The 26,445-nt window shown below is 36.5% G+C and overlaps 1 protein-coding gene across 1 annotated transcript in view; it reads left to right on the top strand.

Moving 5' to 3' along the window:
- CFAP299 (cilia and flagella associated protein 299) overlaps positions 1-26,445 on the top strand; it is a 649,220-nt gene that overhangs the window by 231,273 nt on the left and 391,502 nt on the right. The window contains exon 3 of the mRNA XM_043906382.1: positions 16,214-16,304. Coding sequence (XP_043762317.1) covers positions 16,214-16,304 — 91 coding nt within the window. The remainder of the gene's footprint in view (positions 1-16,213; positions 16,305-26,445) is intronic.

The raw sequence follows: 26,445 nt of genomic DNA, 5'->3' as shown, positions 1-26,445 counted from the left end.
TTCCTCTAATACTAAACCTAAGACTTCTTCATATGACTAATACTTGAATTTTTGTGTATAAAAGATTTGCCTTTTAAGTTATATGTCAATGTTTTTTTAATTTATTAATGTTTTTAAAGAAACTGTAAGTGTTCGCTTAAAGACATAATACAATTCTTTGCCTTTCAAGGAAGTATTTAGATATAAATAGTTGTTCAAATAATAGGCTCCTGTTTGTTTTCCTTATTGGGGCAACCTAACAAGTAAGTGATGTGCTCAGTGGGTAAAGAATCTGCCTGCAATGCAGGAGGAGGTGCAGGAGACACGGGTTCTATCCCTGGGTTGGGAAGATTCCCTGGAGCAAGGTATGTAAACCCACTCCTATATTCTTGCCTGGAAAATCCCATGGTCAGAGGAGTATGGCAGGCTATAGTCAATAGAGTTACAAGGAGTTAGACATGACTGAAGTGACTGAGCACAGACACATGAGACGTTAGTTAATAAAATGCATTAAAATATTGCTTGTTTAAATTGAAATATGGTACTGGTTAACACAGGTTACCACAACTGATTACTTTCATAATTGGGGAAGTATAAATAGATTCTGGGCTCCCCTGATGGCTGAGTGTTAAAATATCCTCCTGCAATGCAAGAGAGGTGTGTTTAATCCCTGGGTCAGGAAGATCCCCTGGAGGAGAAAATGGCAACCCACTCCAGTATTCTTGCCAGGAAAACCCCATGGACAGAGGAGTCTGGTGGGCTATATAGTCCGTAAGACATGACGGCAAGTAGGTCAGGTCAAATAGACTCTGCTTTCAATGAAGTAGACAGTGCCTACAGATGGAAATAAAAAAAACAAAAATATCCTTTCCCTGGCCCTGACCTGTTAAATATTTTCCTAAAATATATATAATTATGCCACCAACTCTGAGCCAGCCAGGTGAAAGTCCCAATCAGAATAGCATGGGCTGTAGTGCTTTTTATTGGAAGTGAGTGGTTTATTTTATTATCTAGACTTTAAAGTCTTCTAAAATGTCTCCAAAGTATTTGTATGGCCTAGAATATTACAAAGGAAGCTCTAGAGAGAAAAAGAATTATAAAAAAAGGGAAATATTTTGCTAACATGAAAGCTGACTTTACAAAAATTTAAATACATTTCGAACAAGAGTTTATTACTATATCCAGTAGCTTTATTAGAGCATGTGTGAATGAATAGCCAGTTATGAATGGTCGACAAATTTATGAAATGAAAAATAAATGAAAGTAAAATGTGGCTTTCCATTCCCTGAATGTAAGAATCATTTATTTGGAACATAAACATAAAGGTTTAGATTTTCCATAGGAAATAAATTTCATTCCTCATCTTCTAAGTAAATCTATATTCTGATTATCTTTTTTTATGCCAAGCACACCACAGCTTTAAATATCTGCTTTGTTTTACTCACAGTTTTGTGAGTCAGGACTTCAGGAAGGTCTTGTCTGGAAATCTGGTCTTTGCTCAACAGACTCTGTGGCTGCTGGAGTTGGAGGGTCCACTTCCAACATGTCCTCTTCACTGATATGCTTATGCCTCAGTACTGTGTCTACCAGTGTCCGTCTCTCTCCTTCTCTCCAAGTGGCAGGTTTTCTCCATATGACTTGGGCTTTTCACAGCATGGATGTCTTAAGTATAGTTGGCTTACACAGCAGTTGGCTTCTAAGACAGTATGTTCCAAGAGAGATGGAGAGAAGATACCAGTTCAATGACAGTCCGAGTTTAGAACTGGTACAGTGTTACTTCCCTGTATTCCATTGTTCAGAATAATCTGGTTCAAGGAGGTGAAGAAAAAAGGACTACTCCTGTTGAGAGGGATGGCATGAGCACAATGCATGTGATTATGTAGGATGGAAGATGCAATTTTTTCCATTTTGAAAAAGGTCCATTAAGTTTTTTAAAAAACAGTGGTCTAGACAGATACTTTATGATTAGTGTATTTGGAAAACCCATACATCTTGATTGGTGCATAGGGAGAGACAGATGAAGAGATTCAAAACTTAGATGTCAAAATATAACTGTACTACACCAGCTATCTCTTCCTCTGTTTTGATCCTTCATCAAATGGTGAAATGCAAATGTATGAAAATATGTTCACTTTTGTTTATAGTAAGATAAATACAAAAAATGTACTGAGTTAGTTTCTCACCTATGAAATCAGCAAAAACCTAAAAGCTTTGGAATATACTTTGTTGATGAGAGTATGCATAAACTTGTAAATGATATTCTTATAAATGACAGAAAGGACTACCAAATGGCCCAGCCTATTGAAGGAGTTTGATAATATTTAAAAACATAAAATACTCATGCATTCTTTAACCAGGAATTCTACACCTAGGAATTTATCCTAAAAACATACTGGCAAAAATATGAAATGACCTATGCCCAAAGCTATACACTAAAGCAGTATTTGTCTTAGCAAATAAGAGGGAACAACCCAAATGATCATCAGTAGCCAAGTGACTGTACTGTAATATATCCATATAGTTGAGTACTATGCAACTAAGAAAGGAGTGACAATGTCTGTTACTACTATGTCATAATTTTCTGACTGTAATGTAAGTGAAAAAGAAAAGTTGAGATAAACGGGTATAAGATGCTACTATTTACAAAATAAATATAAAGCTAGCCAGATAATAGATAGATATGCTTATCTTTGAAAAATAGCAATTAAAAAAGCAATTTAAAGTCAATCCTTTTGTTTAAATTGAGGATCTATATAGAAGGAAAGGAATAGAACAGGATAGGAAAAACAAAGGAAGATCCAAGCTAGGCTTCTTTAAAATCTCTACATTGTAGATTTGACTTTAGGATTCTAAGAATATTTTCTATAATCATAAGGAAAAATTTTAAATATCTTAAAAACTTAAATAAAATTAATAAATGAACCTAATTGTATATGTAACTGGGATCACAGTTACAAAGAAGGTATCTTTTTCAAGTGTGGTGACTTTATTTTTTTGTTAATTTTGAAATTTCTTACTCATGCTGCATATCATGCAGGATGCTAATTCTTTAACCAGGGATCCAACTCGCGCCCTCTGCAGTGGAAGCATGGAGTCTTAGCCACTGGACCATCAGGGAAGTTCCCAAGTGTGGTGACTTTAAAACACAGTTATCTGGTCATGCGTCCCTAGTGGGATATAACCTAAAGGGGGAAAAAAAATTTGCATTTGCGTCTTAAAGTATTTTCAAAGCATATTGTTGATGATAATACATTGGCAGTTTTATTTATGGGCCTCTATTTATGATAAAGCGAATGAGTTATTAGCTCTTTCCCTGGTGGCTCAGTGGTAAAGAACCCACCTGCCAATGCAGGAGACACAGGCTCAATCCCTGGATCAGGAAGATCCCTTGGAGAAGAAAATGACAACCCACTGCAGTATTCTTGCCTGGGAAACCCCATGGACAGAGGAACCTGGCAGGCTAGAGTCCATGAGGTTACAAAGAGTCGGACGAAGCTTAGCGACTGAACAACAATAAAAATGATTTATTATGTTGGTGTTTTTGAACTTCAGGATTTTTGCTTTTGGATGGAAGGAGACTGATTGTAAGAAAAATGCACCTTGTGTAAGGAGTGTAATTCACTGAGGGCCCCATCAGATGCTCTTTGAAACCTGTTGTCCATTTGCACCCATGCCATACCTGCCATAGGCTGCTTTCCCCCAATGACTGAGTGTGGCAGGAATATTAAGGGTGGATCCATATCTGGGAGCCATAACTCTTTATTGGCTAACTTTGGTTCAAGGACTTTGAGCTTTGCTGAATCTTCCTTAGCATAGCAGTTTAGGATACTTATTTCTCTCTCTGACTCTCTCTGTCTCTCTCTCCTCCTTCCCCATTCTAATGCTGTCCCATCTTTTCTAAACTCTTCTTTGTCACTAAAGTGCTGCAATTTTTATTGGAAGGGTAACACAGGGGTTCATACAGGGGACAACAGGAACCAAGGCTTCCTAACAGCCTTCTTTAGGTATCTTTCTCCCCAAGGTCCCCCGTGGATACTCCTCTCCTTCTGTATCCCCCTCATCTGTATACTCTTCTGCTTTAAGTACCCACTGTCTTGATGCTTAAAAGTCTCTACCTGCCTCATATGGTTGTTGAGAAACGCAGCGTGGCTTTTCTGCTTAGACTGCTTTTCTCTGGTAAGAAGTTGCCCCCTGGAATTTTGTCATATCAGATTCTCTTCCTTCTTATATAGAATTTTTCAAACATTATTAACAAGAGACACACACATAGAGCCTAGGTATAAATAGCATCAAGATGTTGAGCCTTAAGACCTTCAGCTTTCTAAAGCCTTATGTGCGTGACCGACCTCAGCATTCTATTGTAAATGTAAATATATTTTTATGATGTAAAGTAGTAAGACGGATGCCTGAAGATAGAGAGTTTAGAGGCTAGTATATCAAACACGGGGTTATTTTCCCTGCTTTCTGTTTTCTCATTGGCTTGTATAAATATAACCAGGAGATCAGGGAGTATATTTCAAACCAGATAAAAGATTTAGCTGCCTCTCAGAGGAGAGTGAAAGCGAAGTTATATTTTAATGTTTATAGAACAAAAGCAAACACATTTAGAAACTAAGAACCTTTATTTCCTCTCTAAGTTGTCTTTTTTCTCCCCTCAAAGTGTGAGAATATCTTAACCTACCATATTTAAGAACTGACTCAATAAAGTTGCCAAAGGTACCAAGAAATGAGGAGTCCATTGACACTTTCTCACACAGAAGCCAAACCATTTTGTCCCCTCAAAGAAAAGCACAAGTTTTCCTCCAGAGGGAGTGGAGTTTGATGTAAGATACCACAGATTTCAGGACTCCCACTTGGGTTTTCCTCAAAATAGAAAATGAAAAGAAACAGCTGTCCCGTGTGCATGTTAGTACTTCTCGTCTTTCGTCTGTGTACTTCTGACAGTTAAAGTTTTTCCCAGAGATGTTGAGAGCTTTACGGTACGTTTGATAACTTAAAAACTCTTTCACACAGAAAAGGGTGGGAAGGTGGTGCCATTCATCTTCTTAATGGAAATTTGATTCTCATTCCTTCTTACCAATAAATGAACCTCATTCCTCAAGTATTCTACTCATTTTCTGAAGGTTATTAGAATATAAATTGATGACCTCGTGGAAATTCTATGGAAATCATAGTATGTAGTGTATAAGTTCTGCATTCATAAATCTCTCTAAATGTAATCCTGACTGACCTGACTCCTGAGGAACATTGCTTCAATTACATTTTAAGAAAAGAAAGAAAGAAAAGCTTACAAGAAAATACAGGAGACTCAAAAACCCCACATTGGATTTAGCTCCACTGTTTTTTTCCTTTTGAATCTTCAGAAAACTATCCCTTGGTATTAAAGGTAGATTCTCCTATTGAATTTATACTTAAAGGAAAGGACTTGAAATTGTTCACTGGTTGCTTTTTTCCCCCTTCTATACGTTTTCTGGTATTCTTTCTGTTATTCAGAGGACATGTAGATCAGACGTAAAATGTACATACAAAACATAAAAGTAATCAGGGGAAAGCAAATTAAAGGCATGACAAGACATTAGTACAAATACACTAAATTGCTTGATATTAAAAACTCCTAAAATACACCATTTTGGGAGTGATGTGGATCAAAAGGAACGCTCATGTTCACGTGGATCAGAAAGAACCCTAATTTTCTGGTAATAGCAGTGTCAGTTGGTTCAACTGCTTTGGAAAGAAGTTGGCATTGTTATGTAAAGTTAAAGTTACAAATATCCTACAACACAGGTATTCCACTGCTAGCTACATTTCTTAGAGAAATTTCTGCTCAGGACACATGTACAGGAAAGTCTAGCAGCAAGTTTATAATAGACCCAAATGAGGAAGAACTTTGAGGTCTATGTTAATAAAAATGATAAATAAATAGTTGTATATTAATATAAAAGAATTCAATGAAAATGAGAGTCAACCACATGCATCAAGATGTGTGGAACATACAAACATATTAATGAAAAGAAAATTTGAAAAACACATACTTCATGATACCATTTGTAGAAACTTCAAAAACAGGCAAATTAAACTGTATTGTTTAGGGGGTACAGTGATACTTAAATGATAAAAGGAAATGGTGATCATGAAAGTTGAAGACATATAAGCCAAAAGCAAGAGAGCGGATTTCGTAAGAGTGAGAAAGAGGTTACCTTTGGTGATGGTGGTGATGGGAGATGGAGTTATCAGCAGGAAGGAATAATAGGAGTTCTAGAGTGTTGTCATTGGTCTGTTTCTTGACTCAATGATAAGTTACAGGGGTTGGCTTTGAAATAATTGATTAACTCTATGTTTAAGTTTTTTGCTGTTTTTATGTTTGTTAGTTATATTTCACACATATAAAGGTTAAAATAATCCTATAATGAGTATATTTATTGTTTAAATTCACATTCAAGATAAGAAACAGGAAGTTTTTCTCTAGGCTATTTGAGGCAAATTCCTATGGTCTGTCATTTAGGCTTTTTTTTTTTTTTTTTTGTGGTTACCTGACTTGAAATTGCTTGCACCTTGCTAAAGATAGCTGGAGAGGAACAAATAACTGTCTGCCATAACTTAATCTAGCATATCTCAAGAGGTAAAACTTGCTAACATTCTCCATAGGATAAAAGAAAATCTGAAATAGCTCCAAGTTGTACCAAAGAAGTGATAAGGCAAGCAAGACAGAATATTGCAAGAAAAAAAGGTGGGAAATGAGTTCTGAAGAGAGAAAGAAACATGATATAAATAGAATTTTGTACCCCATCCACCCGACTCTGACCCTACCAAATTCATATGTTGAAACCCTAACCCCCAGTGGGATGGTATTTGGGGACTGACCTTTGAGAGGTCATTAGGTTTAGAGATTCTGATGGCGGGGCATTCGTGATTGGTTTAGTGTTCACATAAGAAGAAACACCAGAGAATTTGCTCTTGTTCTCTATCTGCTGTGGGAGGACCCAGTGAGAAGGCAGCCAGGTGCAGGCTAAAGGAAGCTCTCCCCAGGTACAGAACATGCTGGTACTCCAACTTCAGACTTCTGATGTACAGAACTTGATAAACTTCTGTTATTGAAGCCACCCAATCTATGGTATGGTAAATACCATAGTATTTTGTTATGGCAGCCTGAGCTGACTATTGGGCTTCCCTAGTGGCTCAGATGGTAAAGAATCTGCCTGTAATGCAGGAGATGTGTGTTTGACCCCTGGGTGGGGAAGATCCCCTGCAAATATATAAAAATACATTGAGGAAAGGAAAGTGAGGGTTTATCAGTTAACAGATAGTTACAAAACACTTTATTTGGGGAAAAGTAAGATTTTTCTTCTCCTAATTTATACAAAGGACAAACGTAAAATGTATCATGCTGTCCTGGAAAAGTATAGAATCATCTCTCCCTGACAAAGTAAAAGACTATGTTAAAGTACTATAAAAACATTTCATACTGAAACACTCAAATGAATTATCTAAAAATTCACACATTGTTTTAATTGAAATTATATATTTTTTATCAAGTTTGCAAACAACTTTTTTTCTATTTTGGCCTTTAAAAAATCAATTAAAGTTATATTGAGACCATACAAATACACATACTTACAAATCGTTGTCTCAGTAAACTTATCATGGGAATTAAAGCTACTCATGAAAAACTGCCCTTTCATAAATTAGTGTGCTTGTGTCTTAAGAAGATAATATTATAGAGTTTTTATAATAAATATTTTACCCATTTACTATTTTTTACTTTACTCTCCACTTAATGTTTCCAAACCGAATATACAAAAACATCCTTTTAAACAAACTGAGGTACAGAGAGGTTAAATTAAAACACATTTTCAAACAAGTACTAATGAGTTGAATGTAAATTCCAGAAATATGAAATGTGAATGTGGGTTATTTAAACAACATAATTAAATCATAAAACCGGTAGCTTAATTTTTGAGGATTAAGAATATATTTAGAGTCATTCATGTAGAATTATATAAATACATTTAGCTAACGATTAAATAAGGTTGGTAAAAATTAACTCATACATATGACTTTTACCCCATTTTGAAAGTGCGGTGGAGTGTAAACAACATAGATGGAGTATTTGCCTTTTTAAAACTTATAACCCTCAGATTTTGTAACAGAAATACTTCACTTCTTAAGGAAGTGACTCCTTTTGTAATATTTATTTAAGCAAGGTTTCTCAGGTCACTGACTGTTAAATAAATCTAGTTAAGTAAGAGTAAATCATGTTAAAGATTTAAGAATTCCTTACCACACAGTCTGTATTACCTTTCTTTCCCAGTATTTCTTCTTGCTGAGAAGTTTCAAGTTCTCAGATGTAGCATGTTATAATAATTGATTATTTATATAACATTTTTTACCCTGCTACAAATAGCTTAGGGCTTTTAGACTGTATCCTCTCTGTTCCTAGTTTATATAACAAAAATACTATTATCTTCCTCATAGCGGTTACAAGAAATGATGTAAGTCTGTGTATGTAAAACTTGAATAATATTAAATAGGAACAATATTCTCTTAATGTATTGTCAATTTGGCAGTCACATTTCTTGAACTGATTGTAAATAAATGATGTTTGGTGCTTGATGATGGAGTATGATTGTTTTAAATTAAAAGTTTAGGGCTTCCCTGGTGGCTCAGACGGTGAAGAATCTGCCTGCAATGTAGGAGACTGGAGTTTGATCCTTGGGTCAGGAAGATCCCCTGGAGAAGGGATGGCTACCCACTCTAGTATTCTTGCCTGGAGAATCTCATGGACAGAGGAATCTCTTGGGCTACAGTCCATGGGGTTGCAAAGAGTTGGACACAACTGAGCAACTAACACACACAGCTGCTAGGCTACTTAGAGATTATTCAACTCATCATGAAACCCAGGTTCAGAAAAACTTGATGACTTGGACTAATCAGTTGGTAAGTAAATAAGAATTAAAGACTGATGTCCTGTCTTATATTTCAGTTTAATTTCCATTATTTCATGTTTCCATTTAAAATATTTAACATTTTGACTATTTAAAAAGCAATTCATTTTAATTTGATAAGTTGTGCAGTCTCCTGGGATATCTTCAGTATATTACAGATTAGGTTAAAGTCTAATTTGATCATCAAGCCAATCCCACAACAACATCTTTGTCGGAAGGGTGAGCATTTCATATGGTGAAAGTATTGGTTTAGATTAAGTCTAGTTAGAAATAGGGGTTCCCTGGCGGCTCAGATGGTAAAGAATCTGCCTGCAATGCAGGAGACTTGTGTCAGGAAGACCCCCAGGAGAAGGAAATGGCTACCCACCCCAGTATTCTTGCCTGGAGAACTCCATGGACAAAAGAGACTGGAGGGCTATAGTCCATGGAGTCACAAAGAGTTGGACATGACTGAGACACTAACAGTTAGTTAAAAACAATTGAAAATCCCAAAGTGGCAGTGACTGAAACCAATTATAAACTCTTTTTATTTAGTCTTATATTCCAGAGGTTTTTCATGTCTCATAAACCTGGGAATAAATTTGATCTTCCTTGACACTCGCATAAACATCTATTCCTAGGAACAATAACAACAATGCAGTAAAAAAGTAAGTTGCAAGATATGTAATAAAATGAACAACTCACAAAGTGATATTGATACTTATGGGTACATAAGTATAGACATAAACAACTGAAAATAGCTGAAGGCTGTGTGCAAAATGATAATGATGGTTACTTTGGATGTTTAGACTCGAGATTGGTAATCTGATTGGACTTTATCTGTAATGTTCTAAGGATTTACAACAAAATAAGGTGTGTTTGCAGATGGGAAAAGTGGGGCGTAGACTTACTATATGGAAATCTTTAGGACTGCTGCAGTATTTTTTTTTTCCCCTCCTGGTTATGTTGCCCTCTGAGATTCCAAAACTCCCCACAGACCTGCCAGTGAGAGGGTTTCCTGTTGTTCGGAAACTTCTCCTCCTTCACAACTCCCTCCCCAGGATGGGTCTCTGTCCCTAACTCTTTTATCTCTTTTTTTTGTGTGTCTTTTATATTTTGTCCTACCTCCTTTCAAAGAGAATAGGCTGCCTTTCTGTGCCTGGTGTCCTCCACCAGTGTTCAGAAGTTGTTTTGTGGAAGTTGCTCAGCATTCAAACGATCTCTTGGTGAATTTGTGGGGAAGAAAGTGGTCTCCCCGTCGTCCTATTCCTCCACCATCTTCGGACCACCCCCTAAAGTAACTTAAAAAAATTTTTTTATTGTGGTAAAATTCACATAATATGAAACATACTATTTTGACTATATTTAACTGTACAGTTCAGTGGCACTATGTACGTTCCCATTGCTGTGCAGCCCTCACCACTCATCATTTCCCAAATTTTTCACCTTGCTAAACTGAACCTCTGTCCCCATTAAATACTAACTCCCCATTCCCCCTCCCTCCCCTCTGACCCCTTGGCCCCTGTCATCTACTATTACACTTTCTGATTCTATTAACTTGACTATTTGAGGTATCTCATATAAGTGGAATCAAACAGTATTTGTTGCTCTGCAGTGTCTGAACTGGATAACCATCGTATCAATTATAGGTTTTGGTTGTGAACAATAGAAACCAATTCCAATGAACTAAAAAAAAGGGGGGTTTACTGGAGGGACACTGATTATTGTAGATTCAAGGAAAAAGTTGAATTATGAGGCTGTCTAGTAGGAATTAAGGACAGCTTAATTCAGCTTAATACAACTCCAGTTTCTTCGCAACCTTGGATCTCTCTCTTTATGATATGCATTCCCATGAGGTGACGTGACATTGGGTAAGTCTGAGGCATATTCATCAGCTGAGCTTTGGGAGGCAAGAGTTGTGAGTGAGTGGGTACCATTGACTGTGTCACCAGAGCAAAGAATGCGAGAGGGACCATTTTCCAAATAAAAAGTGTATGTGTTCTCAGTCACTTAGTCGTGTCTTGACTCTTTGTGACCCATGGACAGTAGCCCACCGGGCTCCTCTGCTCTTCTCGATCCAGGGATCAAACCCACGTCTCACATCTCCAACATTGGCAGGCGGATTCTTTTACCACTAGTGCCACCTGGGAAGCCCTCCAAATAAAAATTAGGGTTCTGTTTTCAAAAAATGCGAAGGGTTGTCAGGAAGGCAAAACCAACAAGTGTCTATAGTTATCACAGAAGAACACACACTGAAGTCTATCTCCCTTCTTCAGCCATAGTTTTTAGATGTTCTGTGGGTCTCTGGAAAGATATTCTGCTGTGGAGCTAAGTTTAGTGATTATACTGTCCAAAAGGGTCTTTATTTGGTTAAAATGCAATCAACTGCATGAACACGTTTTCTGTACCTTTAAATTTTACTCAGAAATTGTTTTCTTTATAGCTCTTATTTACTGAGCTATGTACTCCATCTTTGGTTATGCTGTTGAAGGCAATGGGTACATGGGATACTGTTTACAAATATTTACTACTTTTCCTTAGGCAGGGTTATTCTTTTCCATTTTGTTGATTTCAGGCATGGCACTTTCTTTCTCCAATAAAATGTGAGCGGAAGTGACATGAGTCTCTTACAAGCAGATGTTCTTTTTTTTTTTTTTTCCCATTTATTTTTATTAGTTGGAGGCTAATTACTTTACAATATTGTAGTGGTTTTTGCCATACATTGACATGAATCAGTCATGGATTTACATGTGTTCCCCATCCCAATCCCCCCTCCCGTCTCCCTCTCCATCCCATCCCTCTGGGTCTTCCCAGTGCACCAGCCCTGAGTACTTGTCTCATGCATCCAACCTGGGCTGGTGATCTGTTTCACCCTTGATAGTATACTTGTTTCAATGCTCTTCTCTCAGAACATCCCACCCTCGCCTTCTCCCACAGAGTCTAAAAGTCTATTCTGTACATCTGTGTCTCTTTTTCTGTTTTGCATATACAGTTATCATTACCATCTTTTTAAATTCCATATGTATGCATTAGTATACTGTATTGGTCTTTATCTTTCTGGCTTACTTCACTCTGTATAATGGGCTCCAGTTTCATCCATCTCATTAGAACTGATTCAAATGAATTCTTTTTAATGGCTGAGTAATATTCCATTGTGTATATGTACCATAGCTTCCTTATCCATTCATCTGCTGATGGGCATCTAGGTTGCTTCCATGTCCTAGCTATTATAAACAGTGCTGTGATGAACATTGGGGTACAAAATTCTAGCAAACAGAATCGAACAACATATTAAAAAGATCATACATCATGACCAAGTGGGCTTTATCCCAGGAATGCAAGGATTCTTTAATATCCACAAATCAATCAATGTAATATACCACATTAACAAATTGAAAGATAAAAACCATATAATTATCTCAATAGATGCAGGAAAAACCTTTGACAAAATTCAACATCCATTTATGATAAAAACTCTCCAGAAAGCAGGAATAGAAGGAACATACCTCAACATAATAAAAGCTATATATGACAAACCCACAGCAAACATTATCCTCAATGGTGAAAAGTTGAAAGCATTTCCCCCAAAATCAGGAACAAGACAAGGGTGCCCACTCTCACCACTTCTATTCAACATAGTTTTGGAAGTTTTGGCAACAGCAATCAGAGCAGAAAAAGAAATAAAAGGAATCCAGATAGAAAAAGAAGAAGTGAAACCTCACTGTTTGCAGATGATATGATCCTCTACATAGAAAACCCTAAAGATTCTACTAGAAAATTACTAAGGCTAATCAATGAATATTGTAAAGTTGCAGGATATAAAATTAACACACAGAAATCCCTTGCATTCCTATACACTAACAATGAGAAAACAGAAAGAGAAATTAAGGAAACAATACCATTCACCATTGCAACAAAAAGAATAAAGTACTTAGGAGTATATCTACCTAAAGAAACAAAAGACCTATACATAGAAAACTATAAAACACTGATGAAAGAAATCAAAGAGGATACAAATAGATGGAGAAATATACCATGTTCATGGATTGGAAGAATCAATATTATTAAAATGAGTATACTACCCAAAGTAATCTATAGATTCAATGCAATCCCTATCAAGCTACCAACAATATTCTTCACAGAACTAGAACAAATAATTTCACAATTTGTATGGAAATACAAAAAACCTCGAAGAGCCAAAGCAATCTTGAGAAAGAAGAATGGAACTGGAGGAATCAACCTGCCTGACTTCAGGCTCTACTACAAAGCCACAGTCAATAAGCAGATGTTCTAAGAGCCAGCAAGTGATGGTGTTCCCTCCGTACAATAACAAAGATGTTTGAAATAGAGGTTATTTTCAGGAGCCTCCCAGTACATCCCTCCAAGGTGAAGAGCCACAATCAACCTGCTGTGGATGCACAGCTTTTTGAGAAACAATCATTTGTAATTTTAAACCACAGAGATTTGGGGTATTTGTTACTATAGTATAACCTAACCAGTCCTGACTGAAACACTTGTATAACTAATTCTCTGTTCAGACTTCACAGATAATTTCTAACTCATTCTGGTTTTAAATATTTCCTATCATAAGTAGGAAATTAGGTAGAAAGTGATGAAGTGATGAGAAGATTATTTTGTGAGCAATAGAGAAGCAATACTTCTCTCTGGGCAAGCTTTTGACAAAAATAAATTTGACATTTTGGAGATTTAAAGTCAGAAGTACATAGGTGTATTATAATCTGAAGACTTACTTTCAAATAGGACAACAAACTGAGAAATTTCTCAAACACATGATTCTCTCCATTAGTACCAATTAATAGTTATTTTTATGTATAGTTAGATGTCTGGTGGCCCACTGGTAAAGAATTTACCTGCTAATGCAGGAGATTTAGGAGGCATGGATTTGATCACTGGTTTGGGAAGATCCTCTGGAATAGAAAACGGCAATCCACTCCAGTATTCTTGCCTGGGAAATTCAGTGGACAGGGAAGCCTGGTGGGGTACAGTCCATGGGGTTGCAAAGCATTAGACACAACTGAGCAACTGAGCATGCACACACACAGGTGTTTTGATTATTAGTTGATATTGGTACTATGCGTGTGTGCATCCTCAGTCAGTTTAGTCGTGTCTGACTCTTTGTGACCCTGTGGACTGCAGCCTGCCAGGCTCCTCTGTCCACAGAATTCTCCAGGTAAGAGTACCGGAGTGGGTTGCCATTTCCTTCTCCAGGGGATCTTCCCAACCCAGGGATTGAACCCACATCTCTTACGTATCCTGCATTGGCAGGTGAGTTCTTTACCACTGGCACCACCTGGGAAGTCCACTGATACTATAAGCTAAGGCATATAAAACTAGAAAAGAAGAAGCTGACGAGTTATGATTAGTTTAATAAGTTGCATGTATTGTTCAACAAAATAATCATTAGGTTACATGCTGTATATGCCCATATCGATTTAAAGAAACCTGGTAATAATCTCTCTTTAACTATTTAGAAAAAGAAATCACCAGGTCTATTTCCCTATTATGTATTTGCCAGATCTACCTCTTTTTATTCTTACCACCACTGCTTTAAGTCACGTCTTCATTATCTCTTACCAAAGCTCTCTAATTAATAGTTCCAGTGTGCTTCTCCTCCTGGTTATGTTTATCACAACCACTGGATGCTATAACTAAAATACAACATTGACCATCTTATTTCCTTGCATATGACCCTTGTGGTTCAACATCTCCTAGAAGACAAGGTTCAAGCTCCTTAATGTAGCATATAGGGCTTCCTGGAAAGGCAGCATGGCCTGTAGGTTACGAGAATGAGTTTTAGAACCACACTGCCTGGGTTGGAAAATAGGTCTGCTCTAATTAGCTGAGTGACCTTTACTAAATATTTACAACAGTATGTCTATAAAAATGTTAGCTTTTGTTAATTTTGTATGGTTTCTCTCTCACTTCCTGTACTTACTCTCTGATTTTTTTTATAATTACCCAAGGGTAATGATTACCCAATTAATTTTTTAATTATTACCCAATGCTTTCCTGGTGGTTCAGACAGTAAAGAGTCTACCTGCAATGTGGGAGATCTGGGTTCGATCCCTGGGTTGGGAAGATCCCCTGGAGAAGGAAATGGCAACCCACTCCAGTACTCTTACCTGGAGAATTCTGTGGACAGAGGAGCCTGGCAGGCTGCAGTCCACAGGGTCACAAAGAGTCAGACATGACTGAGCGACTAACTTCCACTTTAATGGGTACCTGGCAGATTTTCATCTCTATTCTTGAATTCCTTTGTAATAACTCATAACTCTTTCCCTCTTCCACTACCCCCTTCCTCAAACTGGCTAATGCTGTCTCATCTTTTAATGTTTAGTTCAGTGATAGCTTTAAAGCTTAAGACTAAGTGTCTTTTCTTCAAATACCTAAGATATTTCTCTTATGAACTCAAAACCCATCTGTATCTCTATTATTATACTTATCACACAGTATGATATTATAAGGTTTTTGTATCTACTGACTTCTATGAGACCACAGGCAGCTTGAGAGCAGGAATCATATCTCATTAATTTGTCCTTAGTATACTTCCTGATTCATAATAGACACACAGCAGAAATGTTTGTTGAATATGTAGAATATTGCCAAATAAAGAAAGGATTATTATTTTGTAATCACTTTTGAACTCTTTATTTTGTGGTTCATTTTTGCTTAATCAAGATCATTGTGATGAATTTCCTTTGAAATTTATTTCCAGAGAAAGTTGTTTCTCTCTTGAATTCTTAATGTTTTCTTTTATCTGATAAGGACAACCTAGTTTCACGTCTTGCCTTGAGTATCTCCACTCATAGAGCTAAAATAGTGTTCTATTCCGGTAACTGAATTGGGCTAAGTGGCTAATATTTTGCTTTTATTACATTAAATAAATCGTGCTTAAATTATAGTCCATTTTAAATTATTATGGGTAGTGAGGAGAATACATAGTTTGAAATTCCATGACATGATAAAAAGAATAAAATGGACATGTAAGTGCAATTAACTGTATCTGGCATGAGTATTGATATTATTTATAATCTTGATTCCATTTATTTTAAAATAAAGACTCTATAACTGTATGAAATTAAATTTAAGAATTTGATAGTTTATTATAATTATGATTATAATTATGTGTGATTTATGATTGTGTACTGTGTATACTGTTTATATGTAGTTTTCGTGTTGAAGGAATTGTCACTTGAAATAAAGAAGGCTGCTTTTTTGTACCCAGAATATTTTCAATGTATTTGCTTAGCTAATATATATATAACTGAAGGTCTGATTTTTTTTTTTTTTAGGACACTAACAAGTGCTGGTAAAGACCTACATGATAATTTTCTGAAGGCTCTGGCCGTGAGAGAAGAAGACAATCGCAGTGGAAAAGTGAGCGTGAGTACATTTCATTCAGAGATTAAAAACATATACCTTAAAGGCACATTAGTGTATAGTATCTAGTTAGTTAATAATATAATTTTAAACATTGTCTCTGAAAGGTAATTCATGAGGGATATAATAGAGCTCTTTATTATTGGAATATATTATAGGAATATATGTGGAAAAATTATGTCAGTTTATATCTGTAGAAGTAGCTACATGGTGAAAAATATTAGTATCATTCTGCATATTTGTTATGGAGAAAATGCCTATATGTGGCAGACTGGTTGTCATCTCCAACTTTGTGCTACTGCTATGTTGAAACTTCCCGCTACTTTTCAGCCCCATCTCTTAGTACACTTCTCCAAGTCATTTTATACACTCATCTTGAAGGTTTTCCCACTGTGTACCTGATTTTATGCTTTCTCTAGAAGATAAAGTCTTCCCTCTAGCCCTGTGTTGGGAGGTGTGATAGAAACCGCATAATGGAGAGAGATGATTTTGAGTCATCCAAGGAGAATATGCTTTTGCTTTATTAAAACTTGTGCTAAATCAGATATTTAAAATTGCTAATATTTTTTGGAATATTTACTTTCATGCTTTGCTAATACAATACTGGTGATAAGAGTCTTCTGTATGTAAAAATAGACAAACATTCATGCTGGAACTGTAATGAGTGACTTACAGGAAAAGAATCAGAAGTAGCAGGATGCAAATTTTAGAGCAACATAAAAATATGTTATAAGAGTGTCTACCAAAGTTTTCTCAATTAAAAAAATTGTATTTTTCTTTTTTTTCAAATTTCTTTCTTTATTTATTTTACTTTACAACATTGTATTGGTTTTGCCATACGTTGACTTGAAGATGTCACCTGCAGATAAAATCCTCAATGTACTTCAGAAAGAAAAAATATCACTGTTTGGTTAGATAATTGTATAGAATGATCCTGGACTTGAAATCAGGGAAACTTTGTTGGTGGAAGTGGGCTGAGTGAAATTTAAAGGAGGTGAGGTTGGAAATATGGGTGGACACTAGACTTGGAGGACTTTGTGAATCACAACAGAAAAGTTGGAATTTATCTGAACCTTTTTGGAAAGAGCCCCTAGAAAGGAGGAAGACAGGTAGCAAAATGTGGTGTCATAGTCATCTATTGGTAAGGACCTTCAAGAAAAAGCAAATGATCATCAGTGATCAAGCAGGATAAGGTCTGAAAAAGGATCTGTTGTGTTTGGGAACATTCACTTTAAAAAATACTTGACAACAAATTCCATCCATAGTAAGGACAGAAGTCAGGTTTCTTAGGGTTGAAAAATGGCCCATGGTTAGGCAGTAGCACCAAAAAACACAAACAGCTTTAGATACCCAAGGCCCATGTTTTGTCTGAAATGGTATAATGCCTCTCAAAAATGCCCTTTTAACTTTTCTATCCCATTGGTATTTCCTTTAACAATGAATAACAGCATCATTCATTCATTTACTCAATCAGAAGTATGTCAGTTATAATAAACTTAATTCTCTTTCACCCATGTTGAATGAGCTACTAAGTTCTTCTAAATATGTCAAATTATATCACTTTTCACCATCTCAAATAGCGTTTATCTAGATTCAAACCCCCATCACATCTTAAATATATTACTATAACAGCCTCTTAAATGATAACACCTGTGTATTTTCTTGGCCAACTCTGATCCATTTTCCAATTTCATGCTTCTTATGCACCTGCTCAAGCCTGGAACTATTTTAGTCTCTGGGACACTGGGGCACTGAAGAACCTGTGACCTTAAAGCATTTGTATTTTAGAGCACAAGATAGAGAATAGGTGAGCAAAACAAAAATGGAACAGTTAATTTCAACTTTGGATGGGTGCTATGAAGAGCACAGAATTAGAATATCAGATATAGAGATTGAATAGACAGTGGTTGGTTGCTTTAGCTACTGTGTACAGGAAGATCACTTTAAGAAGGTTACATCTGTTGAGACTGGAATGAAATGAGGAAGATAGTCATGGAATGTGAATAGTGAGACATCCCAAAGAGATGAATATTTGAGAGGGTGCAATATATCCCATTAAGAAGGAAGATGTATTAAAGTCTCCTGAGATAACAGCAATCATGGCATAATCAAGAGATGATAAGAAAACTGAAATGACTGGAAGGTAATTATTGAAGGGAATTATAAAGACAGATGAAGTCAGAGAGAAGGTCAGAAGCTGGACCATACAGATTATAAGGAATTTTTATTTTATTCTTTTTTAATGTTTACATTTATTCTTTTATTACTGTGATAAGAAGTCGATAGATGGATGATCTTAAGTGGAGAAGTGACCTGATCTGGCTTCCACTTTAGATTAACTTCACCACTGCTGTGTACAGTAGGATAATATGGGGAAGAAGTCAAGCAGAAGCAAGCAGATAAGTTAGGGAGCTCTTATAATCAATCAGCAAAAGAAGAAACTCTTAAAACAGCATGGTTGTAGTTGAGATGGAGGGAAGTTCATCTCAACTGAATCGTGTCTATGTTTTAGAGGCAAAGCACACAGGACTCAGTGATGGATTCGATGTGAAATCTTAAAGAAAGGGGAAATTAGGATGCCTTCTAGGCTTATCATTTGAACAGGCCGGGATGATGGTGGCATTTAGTGTGACTTGGGAACTTATTTCAGGAATCAATAATGTTCTATTTTGGCTACATTAATTTTGTGATGCCTATTAGATACCCAAGTGGAGAAGTGGATTGGTCATTTACATATATTGGTTTGGAAATTGTGAGAAGTCTTGGCTAGCATATAAATCTGCAAGTTTTCAACATCTAGTAATAGTCACTCAGTCGTGTCTGACTCTTTGTAATCCCATAGACTGTGACCTGCCAGCCTCCTCTGTTCATGAGATTTCCCAGGCTAGAATACTAGAGTGGGTTGCCATTTCCTTCTCCAGGGGATCTTCCCAACCCAGGGATCCAACCCAGGCCTCCCGCATTGCAGGCAGATTCTTTACAACTTCTAAATGGTATGTAAAATCATGAACTTGCAAAAGTTAACCAGGAAGAGAGTATGGGTAAAAAGAGTGAGGTTCTATGACAGATTTTTAAGACACTCCAACATATAGAGATCTGAAATGTGTCAAAGAAGTAGCTAAGGAAACTGAGAAATAGCACATAGGAGAAAAATCAGGTGAGAGCCATGCTGTGAAAAGAAAAATTAAAAAAACTCCAAGGAAAGAATGCTCACCATGGCAATTGCTGCTGAGAGGCTACGTAAGAGGATGTATCAGTTTCCCAGGGCTGCCGTAGGAAATTACCATAACCCGAGCGGCTTAAAACAACAGAAATTTGTTCTCTCACAGTTCTAAAGGCCAGAAGTCTGAAATCACAGTGTCAGCAGAAACATTCTGAAGGGTCTAGGGGAGAATCTGTTCCATTCCTTTCTCAGCTTCTGGTGTTGCTGACAATCACTGGTATACTTTGGTTTGTAGAGACATCACTTTGATCTCTGCTACTGTCATCACATGACATTTCTCCTTGTGTACCTGTGTTTGGGTCTTCTGTTCTCATAGAGACACCAGTCATATGGGGATTAGCAACCCCCTACCCTGAATATGACTTAATATTAATTCCATTATGTCTACAAAAAAACCTATTTCCTAAGAAGGTTATCCTCACAGGTACTAGGGGTTAAAATCTCAACATATCTTTTGAGGGGGACAGAATTCAATCCATGAAAAATCCAATCAATTCAACAGATAAAATGTTTGCTGTTGTTTTTGGGTAGGTAAATATCATGGATTGTGCTGGCAAGGGCATTTTCAGTGGAAGACTGTGGTTAAGTGTGTGCTTGGAGTAGGTAAAGAAAAAGGTGTATGGGTGAAGATAAGGAAGATCAACTGTTTTTGAGGATTTTTGCAGTGAAGTATCACTTAGATATTGATTGATAACTGGTACAGGGTCAAGAGTCCAGGAAATTTGTTTTATTATGCTTTAAGATAGATCATTGTTGTTGTTGTTCAGTCACTAAGTTGTATCCGACTCTGTGGCCCCATGGATTGCAGCACGCCAGGCTTCCCTGTCCTTCACCAGCTGCCAGAGATTGCTCAAACTCATGTCCATTGAGTTGGTGATGCCATCCAACCATCTCATTCTCTGTTGTCCCCTTGTCCTTTTGCCTTCAATATTTCCCAGCATCAGGGTCTTTTCCAATGAGACGGCTCTTCACATCAGGTGGCCAAAGTAATTATTAACCAAGTTTATGTCAATGGGAATGACCCATAGAGAGAGGAGTGTTGATGCTGTAGAGGACAGGGGGGATCATTGCTGGGGGAATGGGATTCAGAGCACAAGGAAAAGACTTGCCTTTGAGAGGGGCAGAGGCCACTCACAGTAGGGAAAAGGAATCTATAGGTCTATTTACTAGGTAGATTGGTGAATTTGGATTTTGGAAAATGAGATAGCTTTTCTGGAAGTTTATCTATTTTTTCGACATCGCTGCTGAACGACCTTTAATTGCATCATTATAGGTTTTTTTTTTCCCCCTTAGAAAAAATGCTAAATTTAACTTTCTTGAGTCATTTAATGTTTGGTAGGCTGTCATTGATTTGGAAACTAGCATCTTTTTTAGACTCGCTGCTGACTCTGAAAATAACATATGGTCGTTTATTTGGACCTTTGAATTTGTGATACTATTATAATCAGCAGAATGCATGTCATTGTATCAAGGACAGCATTTAAGGCTTAATTTTCTGTATCTAGTCATGTCATAATGAAGACTCCAAATGGTTTTAGAGCAAACTATTTACAACAGAATACAGTATGTTTTAGAAAGATCTAATTATCTATATTAGGATCATAAGCTTACTTAAAAGCCATTTACTAAATGGATATGCTTTAAAAAAGTAATCCTATAAAATATACAGTATTCATGAGATTTGAATCTATATTAATTTGCTGTCAGCAGAAATTATATGTGAATTTTATGAGGTCTGAACTCTCCAAGGGAAATGTCTATTTCCTGAGCATTGAGATTTCTCTGCATAATGCATAGGTACAAAATACATGGAGAACTTCATCCCAGGGGCACATTTGCTACTCTTTTTGTTTCATCTTACTGAAAGTAAATAGTAAAAAAATTATGATATAGTTTTAGAACTGACGTAGTTAACCTGCATGGCCTAATAAGGTTTGAAGCTCTTAATTTCATAGCAATTTTCCCAGGTAATTTTCTTTATACATAGCTAGGAAATTAGAAGATGAGATTTACTTTCCCACATGCATAACTTTTGAGTATATTTTCAAGTTTGGTGATCCCAGGTTTCAAATGCTATTTAGTGTAATTGGATCTTTTTCTGAGTGTCCTCCTTCTCCCTCTGGTCAACTAATTGCAAATGTGATTTATTAGGTTTTTTTTTTTTTTTAATGCTCTGAGTTGACACTGCTATAGAGCCTGGAATTTAGAAAAGCTTCAGAGGCTTGGGATATATGTAGACATGTCTGATATATGATGTACAGCCGAACTTAACATTGTAAAGCAATTATAAAAAAAAAAAAAAAGAAAAGCAGGCCTCCTCTCAGTCCCCCATCCCCAGGAGCCCCCACCTAATATTTTCAATGTGTAAGTTATAAGGTTATTTGCTTATTATACACATTTATACAATCCCCACAAAGTTGCTGCCTGGGCATGTAGTCTTGGGCTATGCCCTGGGAGAGAATAGGGTTTTACGAAAATTAAAAGTTTATAGAGCTGCTATTTAAAGACTAAAATTTCTTGAAAATGTACTTCCTTTAAAGCTTTCAGTGGTTCAGATATTTTCGATATAGATATTATTTGGATAAGTCCCTTTTAAAAGAAAATTGTGATAAGCCAGAAGTAACTCAGTTGAATTCAAGAATTATTTCATAATTACCTCTGAATTTGTATATAATGCTTGTGAAATACTATGTATGTATAGTGTCTGAATATGTATATATATAAACATATGCAAACACTCTGTATAAGTATATATACATATGTAGGTATGTATGCATAAGCACACATTATTTTACATCTTTTCCAAAATATTCCATTTTAAATTACTATGATGCTGCATTTTGTTTAGACAAAACATTGAGTCTTATGTGAAATTTGTGTACAAAAATGTTTGAAATAATTTTGTAGTACTTCAAATGACAAGTATCATGAGTATTTTTTCCTAGTAACAGAGTATTTAATTATATTTTAAATGCGAGCTATTCATATAAGAAAACATTTATACCTCATGCCTCATAAATTTCAGATTTAAAACTTCTTTGAAGACTAAAATAGCTAACCATTTTCTTCTCATTTGTAAGCAGATTTATTGTTTCCTGAGAAGGTGTAATTTTCTGATTACTCCATCTATGAAGTGTTTAACACTGTCCCCACAATGAGGCATTTATTAAGAGTATAACAAGTGCTTAGAAAAGCACATTAAACGAGTCTGATTCTAGATGCCCAGAAACTCAGGTCAGAAGCAAATCCTAGTGATGCTGGTGGACATAAAAAGTTCTCAGAAAGCTGAAAACATTGTGTGAACATACATTGTTGTTGTTCAGTCGCTAAGCTGTGTCTGACCCTTTGTGACCCCATGAACTGCAGCACGCCAGGCTTCCCTGTCCTTTACCATCTCCCAGAGCTTGCGCAAACTCATGTCCATTGAGTCGATGATGCCATCCAACCATCTCATACTCTGTAGTCCCTTTCTCCTCCTGCCCTCAATCTTTCTGAGCAACAGGGTCTTTTCTAATGATCTGGCTCTTCGCATCAGGTGGCCAAAATATTGGAGTTTCAGCATCAGTCCTTCTAATGAATACTCGGGATTGATTTCCTTTAAGACTGATTCATGAACATATGAGATAGAGCAAAATGCATTTTCTCAGAAAAATCAGTGGAAATATCAAATAATTAAATATTTCAATGCAAGTGAGATTAAAGGCATTTTATTTTATTTTTTGTAATTTCCAGAAATTTCTTAATCAAATGGTTGAATTTTTATAGAGGATGCTTGGATAAAGATGTAACATTCTGAGAGCATTTCATGTCCATGATAGAGACTAAGAAAAATACTTGAGGTCAAGATTTGATGATCTTATAAAGAAAAGACTGGCCTTCCCTAGTGGCTCAGCAGTAAACAATCCACTTGCAATGTAGGAGACATGGATTCAATCCCTGGGTTGGGAAGATACCCTGGAGAAGGAAACGGCAACACACTCCAGTATTCTTGCCTAGGAAATCCCGTGGACAGAGGAGCCTGGCGAGCTACAGTCCATGGGGTGCAAAGAGTTGAAAATGAGTTAGCAACTAAACAACAACCACAGTAAAGAAAAGACTAGATAAACAACAGAGTGAAGAGGTAAAATAGATTATGCTGAGATGATAGTTTCTTCCTAAACTGCTCTGAGGTATTTATGTAGTTGATAAATCTTTTTTCTATCCTTTCTTGATGTCTATGACATGATTATCATATAGTTTTCCAACTGCCTTCTGATTTTTGATCTCAGTCTCTTTCTTGGACTGACTACTGTATATCTCCATTTGAGTTCCATCTTTTTCACTATATACATTTCCCCTTGGTGAATCACCCAGACCCATGAACTCACTACTCTATGCTTCTTGCTTTGTAAATAGAGGCTTACCTTTGTTTGCTTCCTATCTATTTATTAATTTATTCAATTATTTATTAAATGGTGACAACTGGTTCTATAGAAGGCCTTGTATCAGCTTCTGGGGAGACAGTGGATAACAAGTGCCTTAATGAGTTTAGAGTTGCTTGAAAAATAAAGTGTATGATCCAGTAAACATACAGATAAAGCAAAATTGCAAGTGTGATAAGTGCAATTGATATGAATGAAAAACACAAAAAGTTCTGATTGCATTTAAGTGGGTTGAGAAATGATATGATCAGATTTTCAGACAAAAAAGATCAGTGTGCTTTCAATATAGAGAATAAATGATAGAAAGCATAAAGCAGTTGCTTTAATTTTTGCAATATGATAAATGCATTTCAAGAGCTAATAAGAGAAGATAAGATGGTAGCCTGGGCCAGGAAGATGACAGGAAAGATAAAGAAGATTTGAGAGTTATTCAGAAGGTACACTGGGCAGAAATTGGTAACAGGATATCGCTAAGGAGGGGACTGAGACAAAGGGAGTGGCCATGGATATTGGCCTTCACAGTTGTATAGAAAGTGCTGCTACTCTTTGGGACATGGGACGCTCTAAGATCATAAATGGGGTACAGAGATCATGGATCTGATTTTGGACATACATCTTTGACGAAAGACATTGTTCAGGTATTAAATAGAGAGCTGGAGAAGATTTCTTGGACTCTATTCCAATGTTTATCTCCACATTTTGCCATACCTCAAAATACTTCATTTAATCTGCTACTAAACCAAATTTCTGTTCCTCTTCCATTTCCCAGATATCACATCCAGTTGGTGACTAAACCTGGTCAATTCTACCTTCTGTATATGTCTCAAATAAACATGAGGGAGATGGCAAGAAAGCCAAAGAGGTCTGAGGGCTCCATTGTGCTGTGCTCAGTATTGTGGATAATATCCTGAAGGTGATGGGTATCCCTGAAAGAATTTAGACACAAATGGTCTGTGTCATCAGATGTGTACTTTAAGGGTACAGCAGGGGCAGTGCGTAAAGTAAGTATATGTCTGTAGGGGTATGACAGGGAGGTCATTGTAACATTGCAGATAGATAATAAAAGACTAGAATAAAGAAATGACAAAATGAATGGTGAGAAAAAGATGGATTTGAGTAATTCAGGAGATAACTTTGTTTTGATAAGGAAATGGTGATAGGGAGCTTTGAATACTATTCATGCATTTCTCTTTGGAGAATACGATGGCATATATAAACAGCTGATGATAATTTTATTAATGGGAAGAGGAGTGTGATCCTGGCTTTAGAGGTCTAAAGTTCCCAATTTACCACTCACCTAGTATTAACATTTGCAAAAGGACTATTAAGAGTACCCTCATCTGAATATCGGGGCCTCCGAGGTGGTGCTAATGGTAAACACCCCTCCTGCATGGAGGAGATGTAAGAGACTCAGGTTCGATCCCTGGGTTGGGAAGATCCTCTAGAGAAGGAAATGGCAATCCAAAACTCCAGTATTGTTGCCTGGGGAATCCCATGGACAGAGGAGCCTGGTGGGCTTCAGCCCATAGGGTCGCACAGAGTCGGATGCAACTGGAGTGACTTAGCATGCATCTTAATATTGATTGAGTATTAAAAAGAAAATATAGCTTAAACATTTGGCACACTGCATGATACATGACAGTACTTTAGTAAATAATGTGATTTCTGTAGTAAATTATAACATTGCTAGAGCTAAAATTGTAAATAAAATAGAAATTGTAGAAAGTATGAAATACATTTGTTAAGTTTCTAAGGTACGCACTGAATGGTTTTGAATCTTTCTTTAGAAAATATTATAGAGAGGGTTCCTTGAGACCACAGATACTTGCAGATTTTATTAGAAATCTAAAGATTGTTGGTCATTGGCAAGATATTATAGCAGTCAGAATATTTTCTAAAAGCCTTTATATTATAGATTTTTTTAATGTTATAGGAAACCACAGTCCATTTCATTAGCTTTCTGCTGTGTGCAAACCACTTTGCTACTTGCATAATATTTGCTATTTTCCAAAGACAAAAAGGACAGGCTGTCCCTGCAGGGTTTCTAATGTAATAGGATTATGAAACTCTTTTAAGTAGTGACATGGCAGGGTGGGGGTGGGTGACAGGAGTTGTTATTTTTTCGGATGGTAGTAAACAAAGACTCCAGCATTTATTGATTCCACTAAAACAAAAATTAAATAGTCCTTTCCTAATCAGACACTGATGAGGATTGAAATGGAGGGTCACATGCTGTTCTGGGTTGGGAAAGTGGAACCTGTTGACACTTATTTTCCCACTGAATGTTGACTGTGTAAACAGTTACATGGCTGACCCATTTGGGCTTTGAAATATGCATTATTGAAGCTGGTATAAAAGCACTACTTACAGATTTTCCTTCAGAGTCATTCAAAGAAACTACTGTATGTGGCTCAGGAAAATCTATGAATTAGGCAGTTCCTAATATACCCATTTCCTGTGTTGAAATCTCTATGAAACATAAGATTGCGTTGTATATGAC

The sequence above is a fragment of the Cervus elaphus genome, chromosome 6 (assembly GCF_910594005.1).
Source record: "Cervus elaphus chromosome 6, mCerEla1.1, whole genome shotgun sequence".
NCBI lineage: Eukaryota > Metazoa > Chordata > Mammalia > Artiodactyla > Cervidae > Cervus > Cervus elaphus.
The sequence above is the reverse complement of the archived record's forward strand: the minus strand, read 5'-3'. Positions and strand labels throughout refer to the sequence as shown.